General features: G+C 40.2%; 1 protein-coding gene across 2 annotated transcripts in view; it reads right to left on the bottom strand.

The window, feature by feature from the left end:
* The window catches only part of LOC132834735 (fibrillin-1-like), a 589,699-nt gene that overhangs the window by 544,644 nt on the left and 23,676 nt on the right, over positions 1 to 21,379 (bottom strand). For both annotated transcript variants that reach the window (XM_060853700.1, XM_060853701.1), the window contains exons 4-5: positions 10,998 to 11,093; positions 2,083 to 2,178 (exon numbers count right to left, since the gene is read on the bottom strand). In XM_060853700.1, coding sequence (XP_060709683.1) covers positions 2,083 to 2,178; positions 10,998 to 11,093 — 192 coding nt within the window. The remainder of the gene's footprint in view (positions 1 to 2,082; positions 2,179 to 10,997; positions 11,094 to 21,379) is intronic.

Raw genomic sequence — 21,379 nt, 5'->3', positions numbered from 1 at the left:
AGCAGAGGAAGTGGTAGAGGCTGGTACAATCACAGTATTGAAAAGGCATCTGGGTGAGGACATGACTGGGAAAGGTTCAGAGGGATATGGGCTAAACGATGGCAAATGGGACTAGATTAATTTAGGATATCTGGTCAGCATGGATGAGTTGGACAGAAGTGTCTTTTTCCATCTGTACATCTCTATGGCTATGGCTAGGGATTCTAGAACTAGGAGGTATAGCCTAAGAATTAGGGCCAGAGTACTGAGGAGACACAGATTAGAAAGGGCAGTAGCTGTTTGGAATTCTCTTCCACAGCCAGCGGAGCTAGATCAGTTGTTATTTTAACATGAAATGGATAATATCTATGCTCAACAAAAAATTAAGGGATAGGAGCCAAAGGCAGGAATATGGAGTTAAGTCACAAATCATCCACGATGTTGTATAACTGTGGAACTGGCTCAAGGGACTAAATGGTCTACACATTTTTGTTTCTAAAACATCATGAGTAAACTTTAGAGACTACTATAATTCAGTCAGTATAAAAGCATACTTTAAGTCAGAAGATTGTGATCTCATGTCCCACTCCAGGATTTGGACAAGACAATTTAGCTGACACCACAGTTCAGTACCTGGGAAGGCACTGCATTGTTGGAGTTGTGATCTTTTAGATAAAATGTTAAACCAAAGCCCCCTTTCATGTGTCCATGAGAGATCTCATTTCACTATTTCGAATCACCAGTTTCCTGGCAAATATTTCTCTCTCAAATCAACATCACACAATAGATTCTGGTCATTAACTACTTACTGGAGTTTGTGCAAATTGGCAGCTACATTCCCCAGATTAAATAATGACTACAAATTTAAAAGTATTTGAATTGTCAAAAGTGTTTTTGGCTGTTCAGTGGTCATTAAAAAGGCACCATAGTTTATGAATGCAATTCCTTCGTTTTCCTCCAAGCACCTTTAATGACGGAGTAACACTTAGTGCTGTAAGACCTCAAACATCTGTGTCACGATTACCAGTGTCAAACATTAAGAAAGCTACATAAGTTACAAAAGGATCAAAATACTAACATAAGTCACTGCGTATCTGATGAGAAGTAAATGGGAGTGGACACTGGTTATGTGTCAACTGGTTGGAGGTCCAGCAATTTTTTGGTCACTGTTGCACTGCCTAAGGATTCCAACCTCAGATAACCTGCACATAAATATTGGTGCTGGACAAGACAAGTAAAACATGCGTCACGTATGTCCATGTAAAATAAACTGAAAGATCTGGGAAATATTAATGAATAGGCCAAATGTATGCTGTCATGAATGAACAGCTGTGTATATTTCAGTCTGCCAAGAAGAATGTGGCAAGTCTTGTGGCATTAGGTGACAGAAACAATAAATGTTATGGGAGCAATTCCAAGCAATGATCATACTGCTAAAAAGCCTTTCAGCTACATTCTTAAAGATACACCCTTGGCTAGTTTAACAAGATGAGAAATCACAGAATCAATTTAAGAAAAATGTTCCCAAACCTACTAGGTGATTTTTTTTTAAAAAAAAAGGTGGATAAATGCCTTCAATAAAGGTGGCCAACTCTAAACGCTACAACCAGCTTATCTAGTCTGAAAGAACTAAACAGCAGATATGCCACAAAATAAATTGGGACCAAGCAGTCACAAAAAGACATGGCTGACTCTAGAATTCTACAGGCTGTACACACCTCTTGCTTCCTTGAGGAATGACATGGAGTAATAGCTTAGATTTCACACGTCAAAAACAAACCAGAAGCAGAAAAATTTATATTCATAAGTTTTGCACACTAAATTAAATAAGAGATTACAATCAAATAAAACATAGCATTCAGCATTAATGTAAATTAATACGCTAGTAACTATTTGATAATATAGAAAATTTTTTCTACAAGAGAAGACGTCCAGCATCCACCCTTGTTAAGGACCCTCAGAATCTTATATTTCATTGAAATCACTTCACTCTTTGAAATCCAATGGCTCAACCTTTCTTCATAGGCCAACACCATTATCCCAGGCATCAGTCCAAGTGAATCACGATATGTTTAGAATCAGTTACGCACAAGATTGTCTTACCTCGTTCACACTGTGCCCCTGTAAATCCATAAGTACAGGCACATCGATTGGGAGCAACACATCTTCCATTGTTTAAACAGCCATTCTCACAGGTAGCTGAAAAACAACATTTTTAATTTTGGAAATGCATTTAGGATTTGTTTCACTGTACAAAAAATAATGTCCAGTGTTTGTATTCATCTATTTTCATAAACACAGAAACTTTGTTTTTAAATTTCACAAAACAAAGTCATTAATCAAGAAAAACACAATTGACCTTCTATTTATATAGAGCTGACAGCAGAATGGGTGAATAATCCACAGCAAAACAGGATAGAGAATTAGAGAACCCATACTAGGAACAAAGAGAAGGCCTCTAAGAAGGATATCTAAATTCAGTTGGGTGCAAAACCACAGACTGACAGAACAGCCATGGCGATTAGGGGAGGTTCAGAGTGCACAAAGCCGAAGGACTGCAGTGGACTAGGGCTGTAGATAGGGCTTTAAACTAAATTGGATTGGTGGGGGGGGGGGGGGGGGGGGGGGTGCTCAGTTGTAGGGAAAATTAGAAAACCTGAATTAAACGAGGACGTAAAAGTGCAGAACTCTGAGGTAATTAAAATCTCCAGCACAGACACAAATATGACAATGTACAGAAAGGGTTAGCAATCAAACTTCAAGCACACTGGACAAACGGATGACAATGAGAAGAGGAATGGCTATTGCAAGACTGATGATGCTATATATGAATGCATGCAGAATAAAGTAAATGAGCGTGTGGCATAGACCAAAACTGGCAGGTATGACATATTAGGCATCGCAGAGATGTGGCAGCAAGGGGATCAGGATTGGGAGCTGAATATTCAAGGATATACATCCTACCAAAAGATGGGCAGAGAGGGTGGGTTGCCTTATTAGTAAGAAACCAAATTAAATCAATAGTAAGAAACCAAAAACAGTCAAATGTTGCAGAATCTGTGTAGGTAGAATTGAGGAACTAGAGGTTAAAAAACCATAATTGGAGTTACATACAGGCCTCCTAATAATAGACAGGAGCTGGGGCACAAGACACAGCTGGAAATAGAAAAGTGACCGTGGGGGATTTCAATTCGCAGGTGGACTAGGAAAATCAGCTTGTAGTGGATTGCAAGAAAATGAATTTGTGGAATGTCTACGAGATGGCTTTTTGGAGCAGCTAGTGGTGGAACCTACTAGGGAATGGCAATACTAGATTTAGTATTGTGCAATGAGGCACACTTGACAAGGGAGTTTAAGGTGAATGAATCCATAGGAGGCTGTGATCATAGTGATTGAAATTACTCTTCAATTTGAGGGGGAGAAGACAGAATCAGAGCAAACAGTATTATAGCTGAATAAAGGAAACTACAGCGGCATGAGGGAGTAGAAGGAAAGACCGGACCAGCAATGACAGGTGCTTCTGGGAATAAATCAGGAAACACCCATTCATCCTAGAGGAAAAATAAACCTGGTACAGGGAGGATGAGGCAACCATGGTTGTTCTAGGGAAGTCACGGATAGCATAAAAGCAAAAGAGAAAGCAGATAATGTGGCAACGGGCAGTGAGAAACCAGGGGATTGGGAAGCTGACAAAGACCAACAAAAAGAGGGCAACAAAAAGAAATAAGGTGATTGAATATGAGACTAAGTTAGCCTGTAATAGAAAAGAAATACTTTTAGATATATAAAAGGGCAAGAGAGAGGCAAAAGTGGCCGCTGGGCCGCTGAAAAATGACACTGAAGAGATAGTTGTGGCGAACAAGGAAATGGCTGAGGAACTGAATAATTACTTCAGTGTCAGCCTTCAAAGTGGAAGACACAAGTAATATCCCAAATATTTGAGAGTGAGGGGGCAGAGCTGCGTATGGTTGCCATCACCAAGAATGTGCTAGAAATACTGAATGGCCTGAAGGTGGATGAATCACCTGGACCAGATAGACTACACCCATCTGGGGGAGATAGCTGAACAAAAAGTAGAGGTGTTAATCATGATCTTTCAGGTATCGTTAGATTCAAGGAGGGTCCCAGAGGGTTGGAAAAAATCACTAATGTGATATCCCTGTTTAAAAACAGAATATGGCAAAATATGGAAAATTATAGACTGATTAGCCTAACCTTGGTCATGGGTAAGATCCTGGAATCCACTGTGAAGGATGAGATTTCTGAATATTTGCAGTGTCTGGTAAAATAAGGCAAAGTCAGAATGGTTTCATTGAGGGAAGGTCTGTTCTTTGAGGAAGTAACGAGCAGGTTAGACCAAGGACAGCCAATGTAAGTTTTTATCTGGACTTCAAGAAGGCCTTTGACAAAGTGCTGCACTGGAGTCTATTGAGTAAGGTAATGACCCATGGTGTCAGAGGCAAGGTGCTAGCATGGATAGAAACTTGGCTGTCTGGCAGAAAGCAGAGAGTGGGGATAAAAGGGTCCTTCTCAGGATGGCTGTCAGTGACATGTGGTGTTCCACAAGGCTTAATGATGGATCACAACTTTTCACTTTAGACATTCACTATCTAGATGAAGGAACAGAGGGTATTCTGGCTAAGTTTGCAGATGATACAAAGATATGCATAAAGACAAGTACCTTTGAGGAAGCAGGGACACTGCAGAAGGATTTGAAGAGGTTAGGAAAGTGGACGAAGAAGGGACAAGTGGAGTACAACGTGGGAAAGTGCGAGGTCATGCACTTGGGTAAGAACAGAGGCATGAACTATGGGGAGACAATTCAGAAGTCAGAAGTGCAAAAGGACTTGGGAGTTCTAGTCCAGGATTCTCTCAAGGTAAACTTGCAGGTTGAGTCAGTAGTTAGGAAGGCAAATGCAATGGTGGCATTTATTTTGAGGAGGACTTGAATATGAAAGCAGGGATGTACTCCTGAGGCTCAAGGCATAGAACATAGAAAAATACAGCGCAGTACAGGCCCTTCGGCCCTCGATGTTGCGCCGACCGAAGCCTACCTAACCTCCATATGCTTATCCAATGCCCGCTTAAATGACCATAAAGAGGGAGAGTCCACCACTGCTACTGGCAGGGCATTCCATGAACTCACAACCCGCTGAGTAAAGAATCTACCCCTAACATCTGTCCTATACCTATCACCCCTTAATTTAAAACTGTGTCCCCTTGTAACAGCTGACTCCATTAGCGGAAAAAGGTTCTCACTGTCAACCCTATCTAAACCCCTAATCATCTTGTACACCTCTATCAAACCTCCCCTAAACCTTTTCTCCAATGAGAACAGCCCCAAGTGCCTCAGCCTTTCCTCATACGATCTTCCTACCATGCCAGACGACTCTGGTCAGACCACATTTGGAGGATGGAGTGCAGTTTTGACCCCCATATCTCAAATGACATACTGGCTCTGCAGCATGCTCAGGGAAGGTTCACGAGAATAGTCCAAGAATGAAAAGCTTAATATTGAGGAATGTTTGAAGACTCTGGAGTTAAGGATAAAAGGGGATCTAATTGAAACATACAGAATACTGAATGGCCTGGACAGAGTAGATGTCAGGAAGATGTTTCCATTGGCATGACAGACTAGGACCCAGGGGTATAGCCTTAGAGTAAAGGGAAGACCTTTTAGAATGGAGATAAGGAAATACTCATTCAGCCGGAGTATGGTGAATCTATAGAATTCATAGCCTGCACTCCCTTCTGTGGCAATGTCATTGAGTATATTTAAGATGGACAGATTCTTGAATATCAAGGGGATCAAGGCTCATGGGGAGAAAGCAGAAAGGGGTTGAGAAACTTAATAGCCATGATTGAATGGTGGACCAGACTCTATGGACTTAATGGCCAAATTTCTGCTCCTATGTCTTATGGACTGTAAAACTAAAAGGTACAGGAAAAGTGATATGGGGGCCAGAGTGCTGCAGGTACAGACATCAGTTAATCAGAACCAGAAATTGATCAAGAAATAGTCAATACCAGAAAGCCCCAATACCAGAACAAGCTAAGACAGGAAAAAGGATAATTAGGAGAAGACAGCTCTGTGACAGCCCGTGTCAGGAATATGGCTAACAAGCTGCAGCAGCATGAGTGACAACACTCAGATGTAGTCCACTCAGCCAAAGGTCAGACGGTGCCCAGCATCCCACCTAAACTGACAGACTGTAATGGGATAAATGATATTGATTGGGGAGAACTGAACAACAAAATGGATGCATACGGACATAAGGATGATGACAGGTGGGATAACAACACACTATAAATCAAAGACCCACACCTATGGCATCTCTGCATGTTGTATTTAAGGGCTGGAGAAATAGGCAGGAGAATTAACAGGAGAGAAAGGAAGTTAAATTAGAACCTTTTATCTCAATATCTCAATCAATGCCATTAAACAAATTGTCTACGTAGAAGGGAATGATAGGCCCTTAATGGGAGAAAATGGACAAACTGGTAGAGGGTCAGTCTCACCAACAATGAGATACACATCCTTAATAGGGCCAAAGTCTGTAAGAGTGTGTTGCAGAATTTATCAAATTTAAAAAGGTCCCATGCAGACAAGTTTGACTGACACCCACAAGATGGGTGCAGGCATTTAAGGATGCTTATGCAAATACATGAGGGAGGAGCACTCTTAATTGGGAAGAATACAAGAATATTTATTGAAACACTGTCACAGGCCAGCAGCGTATGATGTTAACAGATAGAGGAACATCCATAATTGATGACCAATATGGATTTGTCCCTTACCTCCTCAATCAAAATTAAAGAAATTAGAAGAATTGAAAAAGCTTGGCTAAGTGAACCAAATGAGGAATGTTGCAGAATTCATTCAGATCTGGGTATGTGAGAATAAGGAAGGGGCCATTCTGGGAATTTACCTTTTAGAACACAGTTAGAAACCCAAAGCATAACATCGCAATCTTCTCACCACAGTATGGATAGGAACAAAAGGATATGCTACATTGCAGGTAGACTTGGACGATCAGAGAATCTGGGGAGCGATCGGGGCAACTCAATGGATAACACTGCTGCCTCACAGCACCAGAGATCTGGGTTTGATTCCAGCTTCAGACAATTATATATGGAGTTTGTACATTTCCCAGTGTCTGCGAGGGTTTTCTCCACATGCTCCGGTTTCTCCCCACAGTCCAAAGATGTGAAGATTAGGTAGATTGGCCATAGTGTCTGGGATGTGCAGGCTAGGTGGATTAGCTATGGGAACTACAGGGTTACAGGGATAAGATGGTGGAGGGGGGAAAAAAAAAAAGAGGTGAATCTGGGTGGGATACTCCCTGAACCCGATGTGCCGAATGGCCTGCTTCCACACTGTAGAGATTCTTTGATAGCTAGGATGCAGAGGTGTGAGCCATACAAACAGGAACATATGTAGACCCCATAAAGGGGCCCTCACTCCCACACAAACAGTATCCCAAAGCTGAAAAGTTGGCAACCGTGATAGTGAAGAATTTAGAGAAACAGGGAAATTGAGGCCATTCTTAGATAGCCGCATCTATGTATTAGGGAAGTGCCATAACCAAATCATGGCCACTTTGGGCGTGGACAAGGACAATTAGAGGGAACTGAAGAGGCGATTCATAGGAAAATATAGTTATAGCTTGGCATGATACAGGGAAATAAACATGCTGGTACGAAGTAAGCTTGGAGAGCACAGGTGTTAGTCACATTAGCTTACTGACAGGAAGGAATAGAAAGTCCAAAGATCAAACAGTCACCTATGGTGAGGTCAACATGGCTATTGTGAAGCGATGATGTTTGGTGATTACTTCAAGTGGTTTAAGTCAAGAAGTTAGAGGGTATAAGTCAATGGTATTTATTGAAGGGAAATAGCTATTGTTAGTGTCTTTAATAAACTGCAAGATCAATGTGGCATGTGGCTATTGTAAAGCTAGAATGTAAAAATATACAGTATTTGATTGGGACTATAAGAGTCTCAGGTACTCAAGGTTTGTGCGAAGATTTGTAGCTCGGGTGCTCGTTGTTGTGGTTCTGTTCGTCGAGCTGGAAGTTCTTGTTGCAAACGTTTCGTCCCCTGGCTAGGAGACATCATCAGTGCTCTGGAGCCTCCTGCGAAGAAGGAGGAGGCTCCAGAGCACTGATGATGTCTCCTAGCCAGGGGACGAAACGTTTGCAACAAAAACTTCCAGCTCGGCAAACAGAACCACAACAGTCTCAGGTACTACCTCATTTCTCCCCCACACTGCGTTGGTAAAGAGCTCTCCACGAAGATTGAATTATATCATCGAACTCAGGACTCAAGACTCCTCTGACAACTTTCCCGCAAAAAACAATGACTGATACTTTATTCAAATAAGAAATAAAACAGAGCCCTTTGGCCCTCTATGTTATGTGAACCTTCTATCCTACTCTAAGATCAAACTAACCTACATACTTTTCATTTCACTATCTTCCATATGCCTATCCAAGTATTGTTTAAAAGTTCCTAATGTATCGACTATTACCACTGCTGGTAGTGCATTCCACTCAATCACCACTCTGTATAAAACACTTACCTCCAACATCGTCCCATAACCTTCCTCCAATCACCGTAAAATTATGCCCCCTCATGATAGCCATATTCCGCCTTGGGAAAAGGTCTCTGGCTATCCACTAGTATCTATGCTTCTCGTCATCTTTTACACCACTACCAATGTCACCTCTCACCCCCAATCACTCCAGCGAGAAAAGCCCTACCTTCCTCAATGTCTCAAGATCTGCCCTCCAGTCCAGGCAGCATCCTGATAAATCTCCTCTGCACCCTAAAGCTTCTATATCCTTCCTAAAATGTTGTGCCATCAGCATCCACACCCTTTCACTTCCTCATCCAAGTCTCTTATAAAAAGTCACAGTAGAGGTCCCAGAACAGATACCTGCAGAACACTGCTGGTTACCAAGCTCCAGGTTGAATATTTTCCATCATCTAGCACCTTCTCTTCTATAGGCCAGCCAATGTTGTATCCAGACAGCCAAATTTCCCTGTATTCCATGCCTCCTTACTTTATGAATGAGCCCAATATGGGAAACCTCAAACACCTTGCTAACTACCTCCACTGCTCCACCTTCAATGTGTTTTGTCACATCTTCAAAGGCGATCTCTAAAAGTAAAATAATTATAAATGCTGTCTCTCAGACTATTTGCCAAAAATTTGCCCAGCACCAATGTCAATGTCAGACCAATTGGTCTGTAACTCTTAGGGTTATCCCTATTCCCTTGTTCAGGAAAAGGAATAATAGTTGTCACCCTCCAATCATCTGTGCAATGGACAGCGAGAATGCAAAGATCATTGCCAAAGACGCAGTAATCTCTTCCCTCGCTTCCCATAGTAACCTCGGGTATATTCTGTCTGGCCCAAGGGACTTACCTATCCTTACAGTTTTCAAAATTTCCAGCACGTCTTCCTTCTTAACAGCAACCTGTTGGAGCATATCAACCTGTTTCACGCTGTCCTCACAAATGAAAAGGTCCCCCTCTCTAGTGAATTCTGAAGCAGTGTTCATTAAGGACCTCTCCAACCTCCTCAGACTCCAAGCACAAGTTCCCTTCACTGCCCCTGATCAGCCATACCCTCACTCTGACCATCTTCTTGTTCCTCAAGTGTAGAATGTCTTGGGGGAAGCCCTTAATCCAACCCACCAACACTTTTTCATGTCCCCTTCCAGCTCTCCCAAGTCCATTCTTCAGTTCCTTCCTGGTTACATTGTAACACTCCAGAGCTCCATCTGATCCTTGTTTTCTCAACCTTAAGCAAGCTTCCTTCTTCCTCTGGACTAGATGTTCTACATTTCTTGCCATCCAAGGTTCCTTCACCTTATTATCCCTTCTTTGCATCCATCCCTACCTAGCACCATCAGCAAGTTCTTCCTAAACAACCTCCACATTTCTGTCATGCATTTCCCTGAGAATCTGTTCCCAATTTAGGCTCCACAGTTCCTGCCTAATAGCACTGCAATTTCCCCTCCACCAATTAAATACTTTTCCATGCAGTCTACTCCTTATCCCTCTCCATGACTATAGTAAAAGGTCAGGGAGTTGTGCCCACTATCACTGAAATGCTCTCCCACTGAGATATGTGGCATTTGGCCTGGTTTGTTGCCGAGCACCAAATCCAACATAGCCTCCCCTCTAGTCCGCCTATCTACATATGGAGTCAGGAATCCTTCCTGGACACACCTGACAAAATCTGCTCCAGCCAAACTATTTGCTTTAAGGAGGTCCCAATCAATATTAAGGAGATTGAAGTCATCCATGACAACAACCCTGTTATGTTTGCATCTTTCCAAAATCTGCCACCTAATTTGCTCCTGTGTGTCTTTGTCACTATAAGAGAAATATGAGCTAAATGAGAAAGCCAAAATATTGATGTTAATAATCTGGTATTAAAACAACCACAAAACTTGATATTTAGATTTGGAACTCCATTGCTTCTGAACTCTTAAGTTCCCCAACTTGTCATTTTATTTCTTCTGTTTTCTTCCTTTTTCCCCCTTTGTTTTGTTTTGCTGGATTAGACTGATCTTTTGTCTTTTTCATGCAACACTCAAAAGATTGCTACATAACCATTTGTGACAACTTCTGGTTCTGTACTATACCCATCACCATTCTTTTACAATTTGAAGTCTTTATCATTTAATCGCTCCACCCTTCACCTATCACAAAGCATCCCTTTTGTTCTTCCTATCTCCTCACTCCACTCATTTTTTAAAAAACTTACATTCCATCTTCCTTCAGTTCTGATAAAAGATTGTCTTGACATGAAACATTAGTTGTTTCTCTCTTATAGATGCTGTCTGATATACTCAGTATTCCCAGCAATAGTTTTGCTTTTATTAAGGAAATACATACAGTGAAAATGTGAGCACAATGGTTGATTACATTATGATTGAAGGATATTGAATTTAAAAAACAATTTTTTTAAGAATCAGAATTATCTATTGGTAACATTACTTACGCTGTCCACAATGAGTCCCAATATATCCTTTCTGACAAATACAGTGATCCTCAGCACAGGAGCCACCATTCATGCATCGAATGTTACACTGTTGAACTGCAAAATAAACAGTTTGGGCTGCAATTTAGTTCAACAATTAGACCATTTTGTACAATTCAAACTTTTGTAGGTTTAAAATAAACTCAAGCGAATTAATAATTTCTGATTGAAAACTAAGAAAAATTCAGAAGCCCCAGAGTGAATACCAACAAGTAACCATATAGAGTCATAGAGATGTACAGCATGAAAACAGACCCTTCGGTCCAATTCTCTCAGATTCATTGTGGCAAAGATAAGGCTGAACCATTTGCTTAAAATAACCCTGACAGAGTCCACTGAAACAGTTTCTAAGTCTGTACACTTAAAAATTCTCAGATAGGCTCTAAATGCAAACATGCATGCTCCTCTACTAACTTATTTGAAAAGACATGCCCGTTAACAGTTTTAGGGTTCAGCGAGCTCAGGTTCACTAATGCCCTTTAGGAAAGGAAACTGCCATCATCATCTGGTTTGGCTTGTATGCGCTTCCAGACCAACAACTGACTCTTAAAATGCCCTCTGGAAAATTAGAGATGAGCAATCAATGTTGGCCTAGCCCGCAATGCTCTCATCCCACATTAAAATATTTGAAAAGTCAAATTTAGTTTTAATCCTAAAATGAAGTTAAACCTATCACGATGATCAGTTAAATAGCACTGCTGTAACCATAACCTTCAAAATACTTTTTTTGGGGGGCTTGGCAGGAAGATGAGTGAAGGCAAGGTGATCAATCTAAGAAAATTCACTATGTGATGAACACATTCTGTGAAGACCTCTTCCTCCAATCTCACATTCTGTCTTCAATGCTGCTGCTGCAGTCCAATCACAAGTTCCCTCTCTTGTTTTCAGAGAAGTAAGCTCTGATTGAAGGAGTAGCAAAATCAAAGAGAGGCAGCCCATGATTGGATGAGGTAGAGGAATAACTTTCAATTAGGTGAAAGGCTACCATGCAGAGATTCACAAGATCACAAGTCACTTTTCAACACATGATACTTAGCATGATACTTAGGTTTGTGTGTCAGCCAGGGGTAAGGACTGACCCAGAGGGTTTTGGGGGTTGAGGGTTTAAAGTGACAGCAGAGCCAAGGCATCAGTCAAGGGGAGATGGTGATCCAATAATTGTTGGATAGTTACCACAACCTTTATGCATCATGTAACTTAATCCAATACTGACCACATTTGTTGGAGTTTATAATTAAATAGCAGAAGATATGCAAGTGAACTTTCTGTGAAAGGCAAAGCAAAATCAAAGAGCTAAAGCTGCAACATTTTTTTAAATGTCTAGAGACACAACAGAGTATAGAGTTTCTTTTTAAAACAGTCTTTGTATAGAGTATACAAAGCAATAGATATTCTGAAAACTGTTTACTTAGATTGTATTTAACATGTATTCAATTTTACATAGATGACCAGTAAGCTATTTGCAAATATCTTTCCTAGTTAGACATAATCCCTGGAAAATCAGAATTAATGTTGCATCATTTTACATAATAGATGTATTTAACCATACTTTGGTGAATGACTTCGGCAAAAAATCTTTTTAATTATAGCTTTCAAGTTAAAAGATAGATGTATGCAAACTTTGGTACATGTGCCAACTTTTTACCTAAAACGAAACGGCTATCAAAAAAATATAGAAGATAGTGCTAAGTGACTGCATCCTCTAATAAAAGAGTTATCCAGAGTGAAAAAGGATGCTCCAGAAAAATTGCCCAAAATATAAAAGTCGCCCTCAGCAAAATCCGAGGCCAAAAAAAATTCTTTGACTCCTGCTGTAACACAGGAACAAATATACTTACATATTATTGTTAGCCCTACAATAAACGCCAATCTTATTTGGCATTAGCTTTCACACTTCCCTGGAAGACAAGTAGATGACACCACTGCGTAGAGATCAACTGCTTACTTGAAAACCAGAAAAGTGGCAAACTTTCTACCTTGGATTATACTTTGGCTTTGGCAATGGTTATGAAGATATGTTTGGCTATTTGCTTGTCCCTTCAGCTGCAAAGTATGCAGCTAAGTGAGATGAGATAAATGTAAAGGGAGACTTGATGTGAAATAAAACTAAAATGAATTTGTTGAAAAGCAAAAATCACACATTCTGCACCATTTAGTGAGATCATGGCTAATGTGATAATCCTAAACTCTTTGCTAGCTTTTCCTGTATTCCTTGATTTCCTTACTGATTGAATATCCATTCAGCCTTGAATTTACTTAAATGACGCCGCCTCAACAGCTCTCTGTGTTAATGAATTCCAGAGATTCATCACCCACTGAAAAATTTCTTCCTCGTCGGTGTCTTAAATATGCAGCTCCTTATTTTAGTATTATGCCTTTGGATTCAACCCCTCTGCATCTATCCTGTCAAGACCTCAAAAGAATATTTTAATAAGATCTCCTCTCATTCTTCTGAGTACAGGCCCAAACTACTCAACTTCTCTTCATAAGACAATCCTTCCATACTGGTATCAACTGAAGACTGCCTCCAAAGCCAGTATTTCATTCTTCAGATAAGGCCCCCAAAACAGTTCACAGTGATCTTGAGGACTGATTCGTGTCTTGTATTGTTTCAGCAAAATCTCCCTACTTTTATGTTCCATTCCCTTTGAAATAAAGGCCAATGTTCTATTACCTTCCCTTTATCTGCTGAACTTGGCTGTTAGCTTTTTGTGATTTATGGATTAGGATTGTTAAATTCTTCTTTTCCAAAACTTTCTGCAGTCTTGCTCTATTTAAATAATTGAGCTCTTCTTTTCTTCATGTCAAAGCCTACATTTCCCCACACTATATTCCATCTGCCAGTCTTTTCCCCCCTCGTCTTTCTATGCCTCTTTGAAATCTCTTATCATTCAGAGTTTTCTTTAAAGTGTTGTGCAGCAGGTCATCAGCATGGCAACAAGAGCACACTGTTCATGGAATGTCAGCAGTCTCATGGTGGTGTGACACACGGCGGCAGCAAGTTCACAACTCCTCCCGTCAATCAGAGCGGTGAAGACAATGAGAGCAAACCTCCTTTCGATAATCAGACGTGACAAGGTCAGCAGAAGACTGCAGGCTGTGGACAGGTCCTGGTGCCTGCATCGGTGGCCGACCATTCCAAAGACCATTATTGAGATGCCTCTTTTTTTGCTTTGTTTATTTTTATTTGTTATGTTCTGGTTTTTGAACCAAGATGGCACTAAAGAAAGGTGACTACATACTTTTCATTGCACTCCAGTACTCAAACTTCATTTCTCATGACAATAAAACCTAATTCTAACACATTCATAATTTGTTATAAAATTTGCAATAAATTTCCTCCTTCCCTTTAGATTATTCATATCTTCAGAAATAAACATTTATCAAAATCTATTAAATCAATGCTCAATGTATTAATGATTAAAAATCCAATACATTATATAATTCCCATACCAGGTTGCTGTTTGCAAACATTTGTAAACACAAAACTACAAAGAACTAGAAGAAAAGCAAACCCAGAAACCCCAGAAATCTGTGGGAAGCTAGGGAAGAGATTGCTGGGCCGCTTACTGAAATATTTGTATCATCAATTGTCATAGGTGAGTTGCCAGAAGACTGGCAGTTGGGTAACGTGGTACCACTGTTTAAGAAAGGTGGTAAGGACAAACCAGGCAACTATAGACCAGTGAGCCTGACATCAGTGGTGGGCAAGTTGTTCGAGGCAATCCTGACGGAAAGGGTGTACATGTATTTGGAAAGGCAAGGACTGATTGGGGATAGGCAACATAGCTGTGTATGGGGGGATTCATGTCTCACAAACTTGATTGAGTCTTTTGAAGTAACAAAGAGGATTGATGAAGGCAGAATGGTAGATGTTATCTATATGGACTTCAGTAAGGCGTTCCACAATGTTCCCCATGGGAGACTGTTTAGCAAGTATAGATCTCATGGAATACAGGGAGAACCAGCCATTTGGATACAAAATTGGCTCAAAGGTAGAAGACAAAGGGTGGTGGTGCTAGAGAGCTGTTTTTCAGACTGGAGGCCTGTGACCAGTGGAGTGCCACAGTGCTGCGTCCAATACGTTTCGTCATGTATATAAATGATTTGGATGTGAGCATAAGAGTTGTAGTTAGTAAGTTTGCAGATGACACCAAAATTGGAGGAGTGGTGGACAGCGAAGAAGGTTACCTCAGATTACAACAGGATCTTGATCAGATGGGCCAGTGGACTGAGAAATGGCAGATGGAGTTTAATTCAGATAAATGTGGGGTGCTGCATTTTGGGAAAGCAAATCTTAGCAGGACTTAGACACTTAATGGTAAGGTCCTAGGGAGTGTTGCTGAACAAAGACCTTGGAGTGCAGGCTCATAGCCCCTTGAAAGTAGAGTCGCAGGTAGATAGGATAGTGAAGGCGGCATTTGGTATGCTTTCCTTTACTGGTCACAGTCTCGAGTACAGGAGTTGGGAGGTCATGTTGCGGCTATACAGGACATTGGTTAGGCTACAGTTGGAATATTGTATGCAATTCTAGTCTCCTTCCTATCAGGAGGATGTTGTGAAACTTGAAAGGGTTCAGAAAAGATTTACAAGGATGTTGCCAGGGTTGGAGGATTTGAGCTATAGGGAGAGGTTGAATAGGCTGGGGCTGTTTTCCCTGGAGCATCGGAGGCAGAGGGGTGATCTTATAGGAGGTTTACAAAATTATGAGGGGCATGGATAGGATAAATAGATAACATCTTTTCTGGGATGAGGGAGTCCAGAACTAGAGGGCATAGGTTTTGGGTGAGAGGGGAAAGATATAAAAGAGACCTAAGGGGCAACTTATTCATGCAAAGGGTGATACATGTATGGAATGAGCTGCCAGAGGAAGTGGTGGAGGCTAGTACAATTGCGATATTTAAAAGGCATTTGGATGTTATTTGAATAGGAAAGCTTTGGAGGGATCATGGGCCGGGAGCTGCCAGGAGGGACTTGATTGGGTTGGGATATCTGGTCGGCATGGACAGGTTGGACTGGAGGGTCTGTTTCTGTGCTGTACGTCTCTCTGACACTAATTTTTGTTACAACTAAAAGCCAAAGCTGAAACTTCACTAAAAGGAGTAGCCTTTCACACAAAAATATCTGCCACTAACTTTTAAGTAACATTTCAATCATGCCATCAAAATGCATCTTCCCTCATTAGGGTTGGGAATGCAGATGTTCGAGACTGTAATCTTGCAAAGATCTAACCTCAAGATTTCCTTCTATTAAAGCTGTACTTTCCAACAAACTAATTCTGCATCACAAAATAGAGAACATAAACAGATTCAACTCAATAATTTAACTGTCACAATGTTTTTGGTTATTTATGGATTGAATATTCATCCTAAAACTATGAAATACAAACAAACAACAAACTGTAGAGATTCACTTGGCATAAATGCAGATCTAAACTGCTTTGCTAAATTCCAGCTAACATTCTCTTGCCAAAAACGCAAATTTTCCTACATTAGTGCATTTTTGTTCTGTTATGCTGTAGAAAAAAAAACACCTCATGGGTTCAAAAGAAGTACTGTTTATCCAAACATGAATGTTCTAAAAGAACCATGGGAAATAAAAGGAGAAACATGCAGATCGCACCATTTCCTGTTTAGCAAATGGTCTTAAATTCACTAATTCATTGCATGAATAGTTCTTCTAATCGCAAATACAAATTTATTTATTGTTCACAGCGTTATGCAAAAAGTTACTCTTTCAATTTATATTTATCATATAAAACATGCTTGATAGGATAGAAGCCAATAAAAATATACAGTCACATGATCATAGTTTTGAAGAGCTTTAAGCTGGAGGGAAATTATCTGTTGCCTTGATCAAAATGACAGCTAGCCTCAATATAACATTTTAAATTGTAATCCCCTTCAATTAAGAAAATCTATTCATATTTTCAGAATAGTGAACATTAAAAAATCCCAAATGCTTCACAGGAAAGTAATCCAACAAAATTACCACAAAATTGCATCCTCCGCAACATTACATTCTTACTATCATTATGAAACTCATCTGTGCGCATTATTTTTGTAAATGATTGAGTAGCTCCATGAATCTAACCCTAATCTGGTTTTATACTACTAAAAATGTGTCAATTAATCAAGCTTTCCTCGCAATTTACTCTGTTAAAGTTCTTATGATGGGATTTGCTGCTTGCAGAACCAGTCGGGATGACTTGATGAATATGCTGGTGATGTACTGGTTTAAAAACTCGCATTTTTGGATCAGATCCAAACTGACACAGAAACTGAACCTCCAAGTTTCTGTAAAAAGCAAAACTGGAACTGAATATAAAGCTAGTTGAAGCCACCAAGATATCTGAGCTATGGAATAGGTAAGGCAGAAGTGGTACTGCAGATGCTGGGTTAGTAACATTTAAATACTTTTGATGTGAACTTATTTCAGTTGCACAGGATAATTGAAAGTCAGCTCAAACAGTATTGCTCATTAAGTATTCAAATCCTAGCTGGCTAGCAGTGCTGGGAAATAAAACATTTTAAATCTTAACACAATAAATGCCAGTAACAAACTCAGCTAATCACTGCACAGTTAAACAAAACAACTTACTCTCTTCCAGTACTCAAGGAAATATTCATTTACACAGTGTATAAGGGAATCTCAACGTACTTGGAAAGTGTTTGCTCCAGAATGCCCAAAAGAAATCTTCTGTAAATTAATTTCAGTACATCTCTTGAAAAGGAGCCTTTGATAGTCTGATTCATTTTAATATTCTTCTTGTGATCAAGTGAAATGATAAATTCCTGATAAATTAATAGCAAATCTTCTGCTAGATTAATATCCTTGCAGCAGTACTACTTTAATTTCTAATTGTAATGAAAATATTTAAAAATACAAAACTATTCATGTGTAAAAACAGATTTAGAAATATGAATATAAATTTCATCAAGAGTCCAACCATATGACTTGTTTATGGCCATAGAATTTCACAGTTAAATGTACATCTGAAATATTGAAAGCAGTTTTGGTCCCCTTATTTAGGGAAGGGCATTATTTTATTGGAGGAAATTCAGAAAAGGTTCACTAGGACGATCCCTGGTATGGAGCAATTGTCTTATGAGCAAAGGTTGGGACTGTACTCATTAGAATTTAGATGAACAAGACGAGATAGCCATGGAGCTCTACAGATTGGAAACAGGCCCTTCAACCCAACTTGCCCATCCCACCCCATTTCCACAATTAAACTAGTCCAATTGACTATGATCCACATCCTGATACATGTATCCTTGTTCATCTACCTGTCTAAATATTTCTTAGATATCAAAATTATACTTGCTTCCACAACAACCTCTGGCAGCCCACGCCAGACACTCTCCACTTGCTATGTGAAAGACAGTTGCTCTTCTGCACCGTTTTATATCTCTCTCCTTTCATCTTGAACCCATTTCCTCTAATTTTGGATTCCCTAATGATTGGGAAAAACTATTGGCTATCTACCCAATCTGCACTCCTCGTGATTTTATAAACTTCTATAAAAGGTCACCCCTCAATTTCCTATGCTCCAGATAAAATCCAACCTCTCCTTATACCTCAAACCTTCCAGTCCAAGTAGTATCCTGTTAAATCTTTTCTACACTCTTTCAAGTTTAATGATATCCTTTCTACATTAGGGTGACAAGAACTGCATGCAGTACGTGGCCTTACCAGTGTCATGTACAGCTGAAACAAGACATCCCAACTTTGATACTCAATACTCTTGACTGATGCAAGAAACCATGCTGAATGCCTTCTTCACCACCATCTCCCTGTGACTCTACTTTCAAGGTGACACAAACCTGTACTCGCACATCTTTGTTCTATAACGCTCCCCAGGGCCGTACCATTGATTATGCAAGTCCTGCCCTGGTTTAACCCACCAAAATGCAACATCTTGCATTTATCTAAATTAAACTCCATCTGCCATTCCTCAGCCTACTGACTCAATTGATCAATATTTCACTGCATTTTCAGATAACCTAGGTTCACTGACCAATATACCATGAACCTTGGTGTCAGCTTACTAACCATACTTCCTAAATTCTCATTTGAATCATTTTATATAAAAAGTGAACAACAGTGGACGCAGAATCGATCTCTGTGGTACACCACTGGTCAAAGGCCTCCAGTCTGAATAACAACACTCTACCACAACCTCCTGATCTCATTGAAACATATAGGATTCTTAAGGGGATAAATTCTTGACAGAATAAATCCTGAGAGGATGTCGCCCCTCTTGGAAGAGTCTAGGACAGGGCAGTCTCACAATTAAAGTGCCAAATTAAGACTGAGACAAGGAGGAATTGAGAAGGCTGAGTATCTTTGGAACCCCATTGTTGCAGTGAACTGTGGGAAGAACTTTGTGTATATTTAAGATAATTCTTCCTCTATGATCAAGACTATTAGAAAAGTGAGTCACAAATGTTGGATCAGCCATGATCCTATTCAATAGTTCCTACTTAAGTAGTTATGGAAATGTTTTCTCCTGACCGAAGTATCCAATGGGCTTAATATCATTTGAGTTATGAACATTGCATCTCCTTCAAATCTGCTTGCCGTAATATCAGCATTTATTGTTGAAACTATTTTATCTATCAGTCACATTCCATGATAAATTACTTACTCAAGAGTCAAGTTACACTGCAACACTACTACCACTCCTTACTGGAATCTATGTTTGTACCACAGTATGCTCATGGAGTAGCAGCCCTACAGGGTACAGGTCAACAGATCATTATATGCCCCAAGGCAATGGTGGCCTGGCATTTTGCACCACTGTAATCTAGTGCAGTTACACCTACATTGCTGCTGGGAACAGTGTTTCAGGATTTTAATCCTGCATAATGTAAGTATCAGACAATACCAACTTAATCTAATACACCTGATGGCTTTTCTAAAATTTTCACTCAAGAATAGTAAATGATAATTTCAATGCAACAGAATGCTTCTGAAGAATAAGCTATATCTATTAATTTTCCTTGCCATCTGGTCGCATGCATCCAATTCCATCATTTCACCCATCCACTTGCATCGCAGGCCAACAACCTTGCATGCCATTCCTCTCCTGACACTCTTCACACCTTTGCAAGCCTGGTAGTTTTAGGTGATTCTAGGTAATGACTACAAATTCTCAATTACCATATATTTGGTAAAGCATAGCTTGATCAGAGATCGTCAGCATGGTTTTTGAGAGGGGCAGTCATGCATCACAAGCCTCACTGAATTCGTTGAGGATGTGAAAAAATGCATTGATGAAGGTAGAGCAGTAGATGTGGTGTACGTGGACTTTACGCCTTGGTGTAATAGATGTTTGATAAGGTTCCCCAGGATAGGCTCATTCAAAAAGTAAAGAGCTATAGGATACAAAGAAATTTGATGTCTGGATTTAGAATTGGCTGGCCCATTGAAGAGGATGCGGCAGTTGATGGTAAGTATTCAGTGTTCCATAGAAACCTGTTCTGAGAGCTCAGCTCTTTGTGATTTTTATAAATGACTTAAATGAGGAAATGGAAGGATGGGTTAGTAAGTTTACCAATGACATGAAAGTTGGAGGAGTTGTGGATAGTGTGGAGGGTTGTTGTAGGTTGCAACAGGACATTGACAAGATGCAGAACTGAGCTGAAAAGTGGCAGATGGAGTTCAACCTGGAAAAGTGTGAAATGATTAATTTTGGAAGGTTGAATTTGAATGCAGAATACAGGGTTAAAGGCAGGATTCTTGGCAGTGTGGAGGAACAGAGGGATCCTGGGGTCCACGTCCATAGATCACTCGAGGTTGTCACCTAAATTGATAGGAATGTTAAGGAGGAACATGGTGTGCTGGCTTTCATTAGCAGGGGCTTGAGTTTAAGAGCCACAAGGTTATGCCGCAACTCTATAAAGCCCTGGTTAGACCACACTTGGAATATTGTGTTCAATTCTGGTTGCCTCATTAAAGCTTCCACATCTTTCCTATAGAGAGGGTGCAGAGGAGATCTACCAGCACACTGCCTGGAATGGAGGGCATGTCTTATGAAGAAAGGTTGAGGTGGCCAGTGTTTTTCTCATTGAAGCAAAGGAGGATGAGAAATGACATTGATAGAGGTGTACATGATGATGAGAGACATAGATAGAGTGGATGGACAGACCTTTTTCCCAGGTCAGAAAGGGCTATTATGAGGGGGCATAATTTTAAGGTGATTGGAGGAAGATTTAGGGATGATGTCAGAGGGAGGTTCTTTACTCAGTGGTGGGTACGTGGAATGGACTGCCAGCAGTGGTAGTAGACTCAGATACACTCGGGACATTTAAGCAAACTCTTGATTAGGCACATGGATG

The sequence above is a fragment of the Hemiscyllium ocellatum genome, chromosome 42, assembly GCF_020745735.1.
Source record: "Hemiscyllium ocellatum isolate sHemOce1 chromosome 42, sHemOce1.pat.X.cur, whole genome shotgun sequence".
NCBI classification, from domain to species: Eukaryota; Metazoa; Chordata; class Chondrichthyes; order Orectolobiformes; family Hemiscylliidae; genus Hemiscyllium; species Hemiscyllium ocellatum.
Note: the sequence above shows the minus strand (reverse complement) of the source record. Positions and strands in the feature narration are given on the sequence as shown.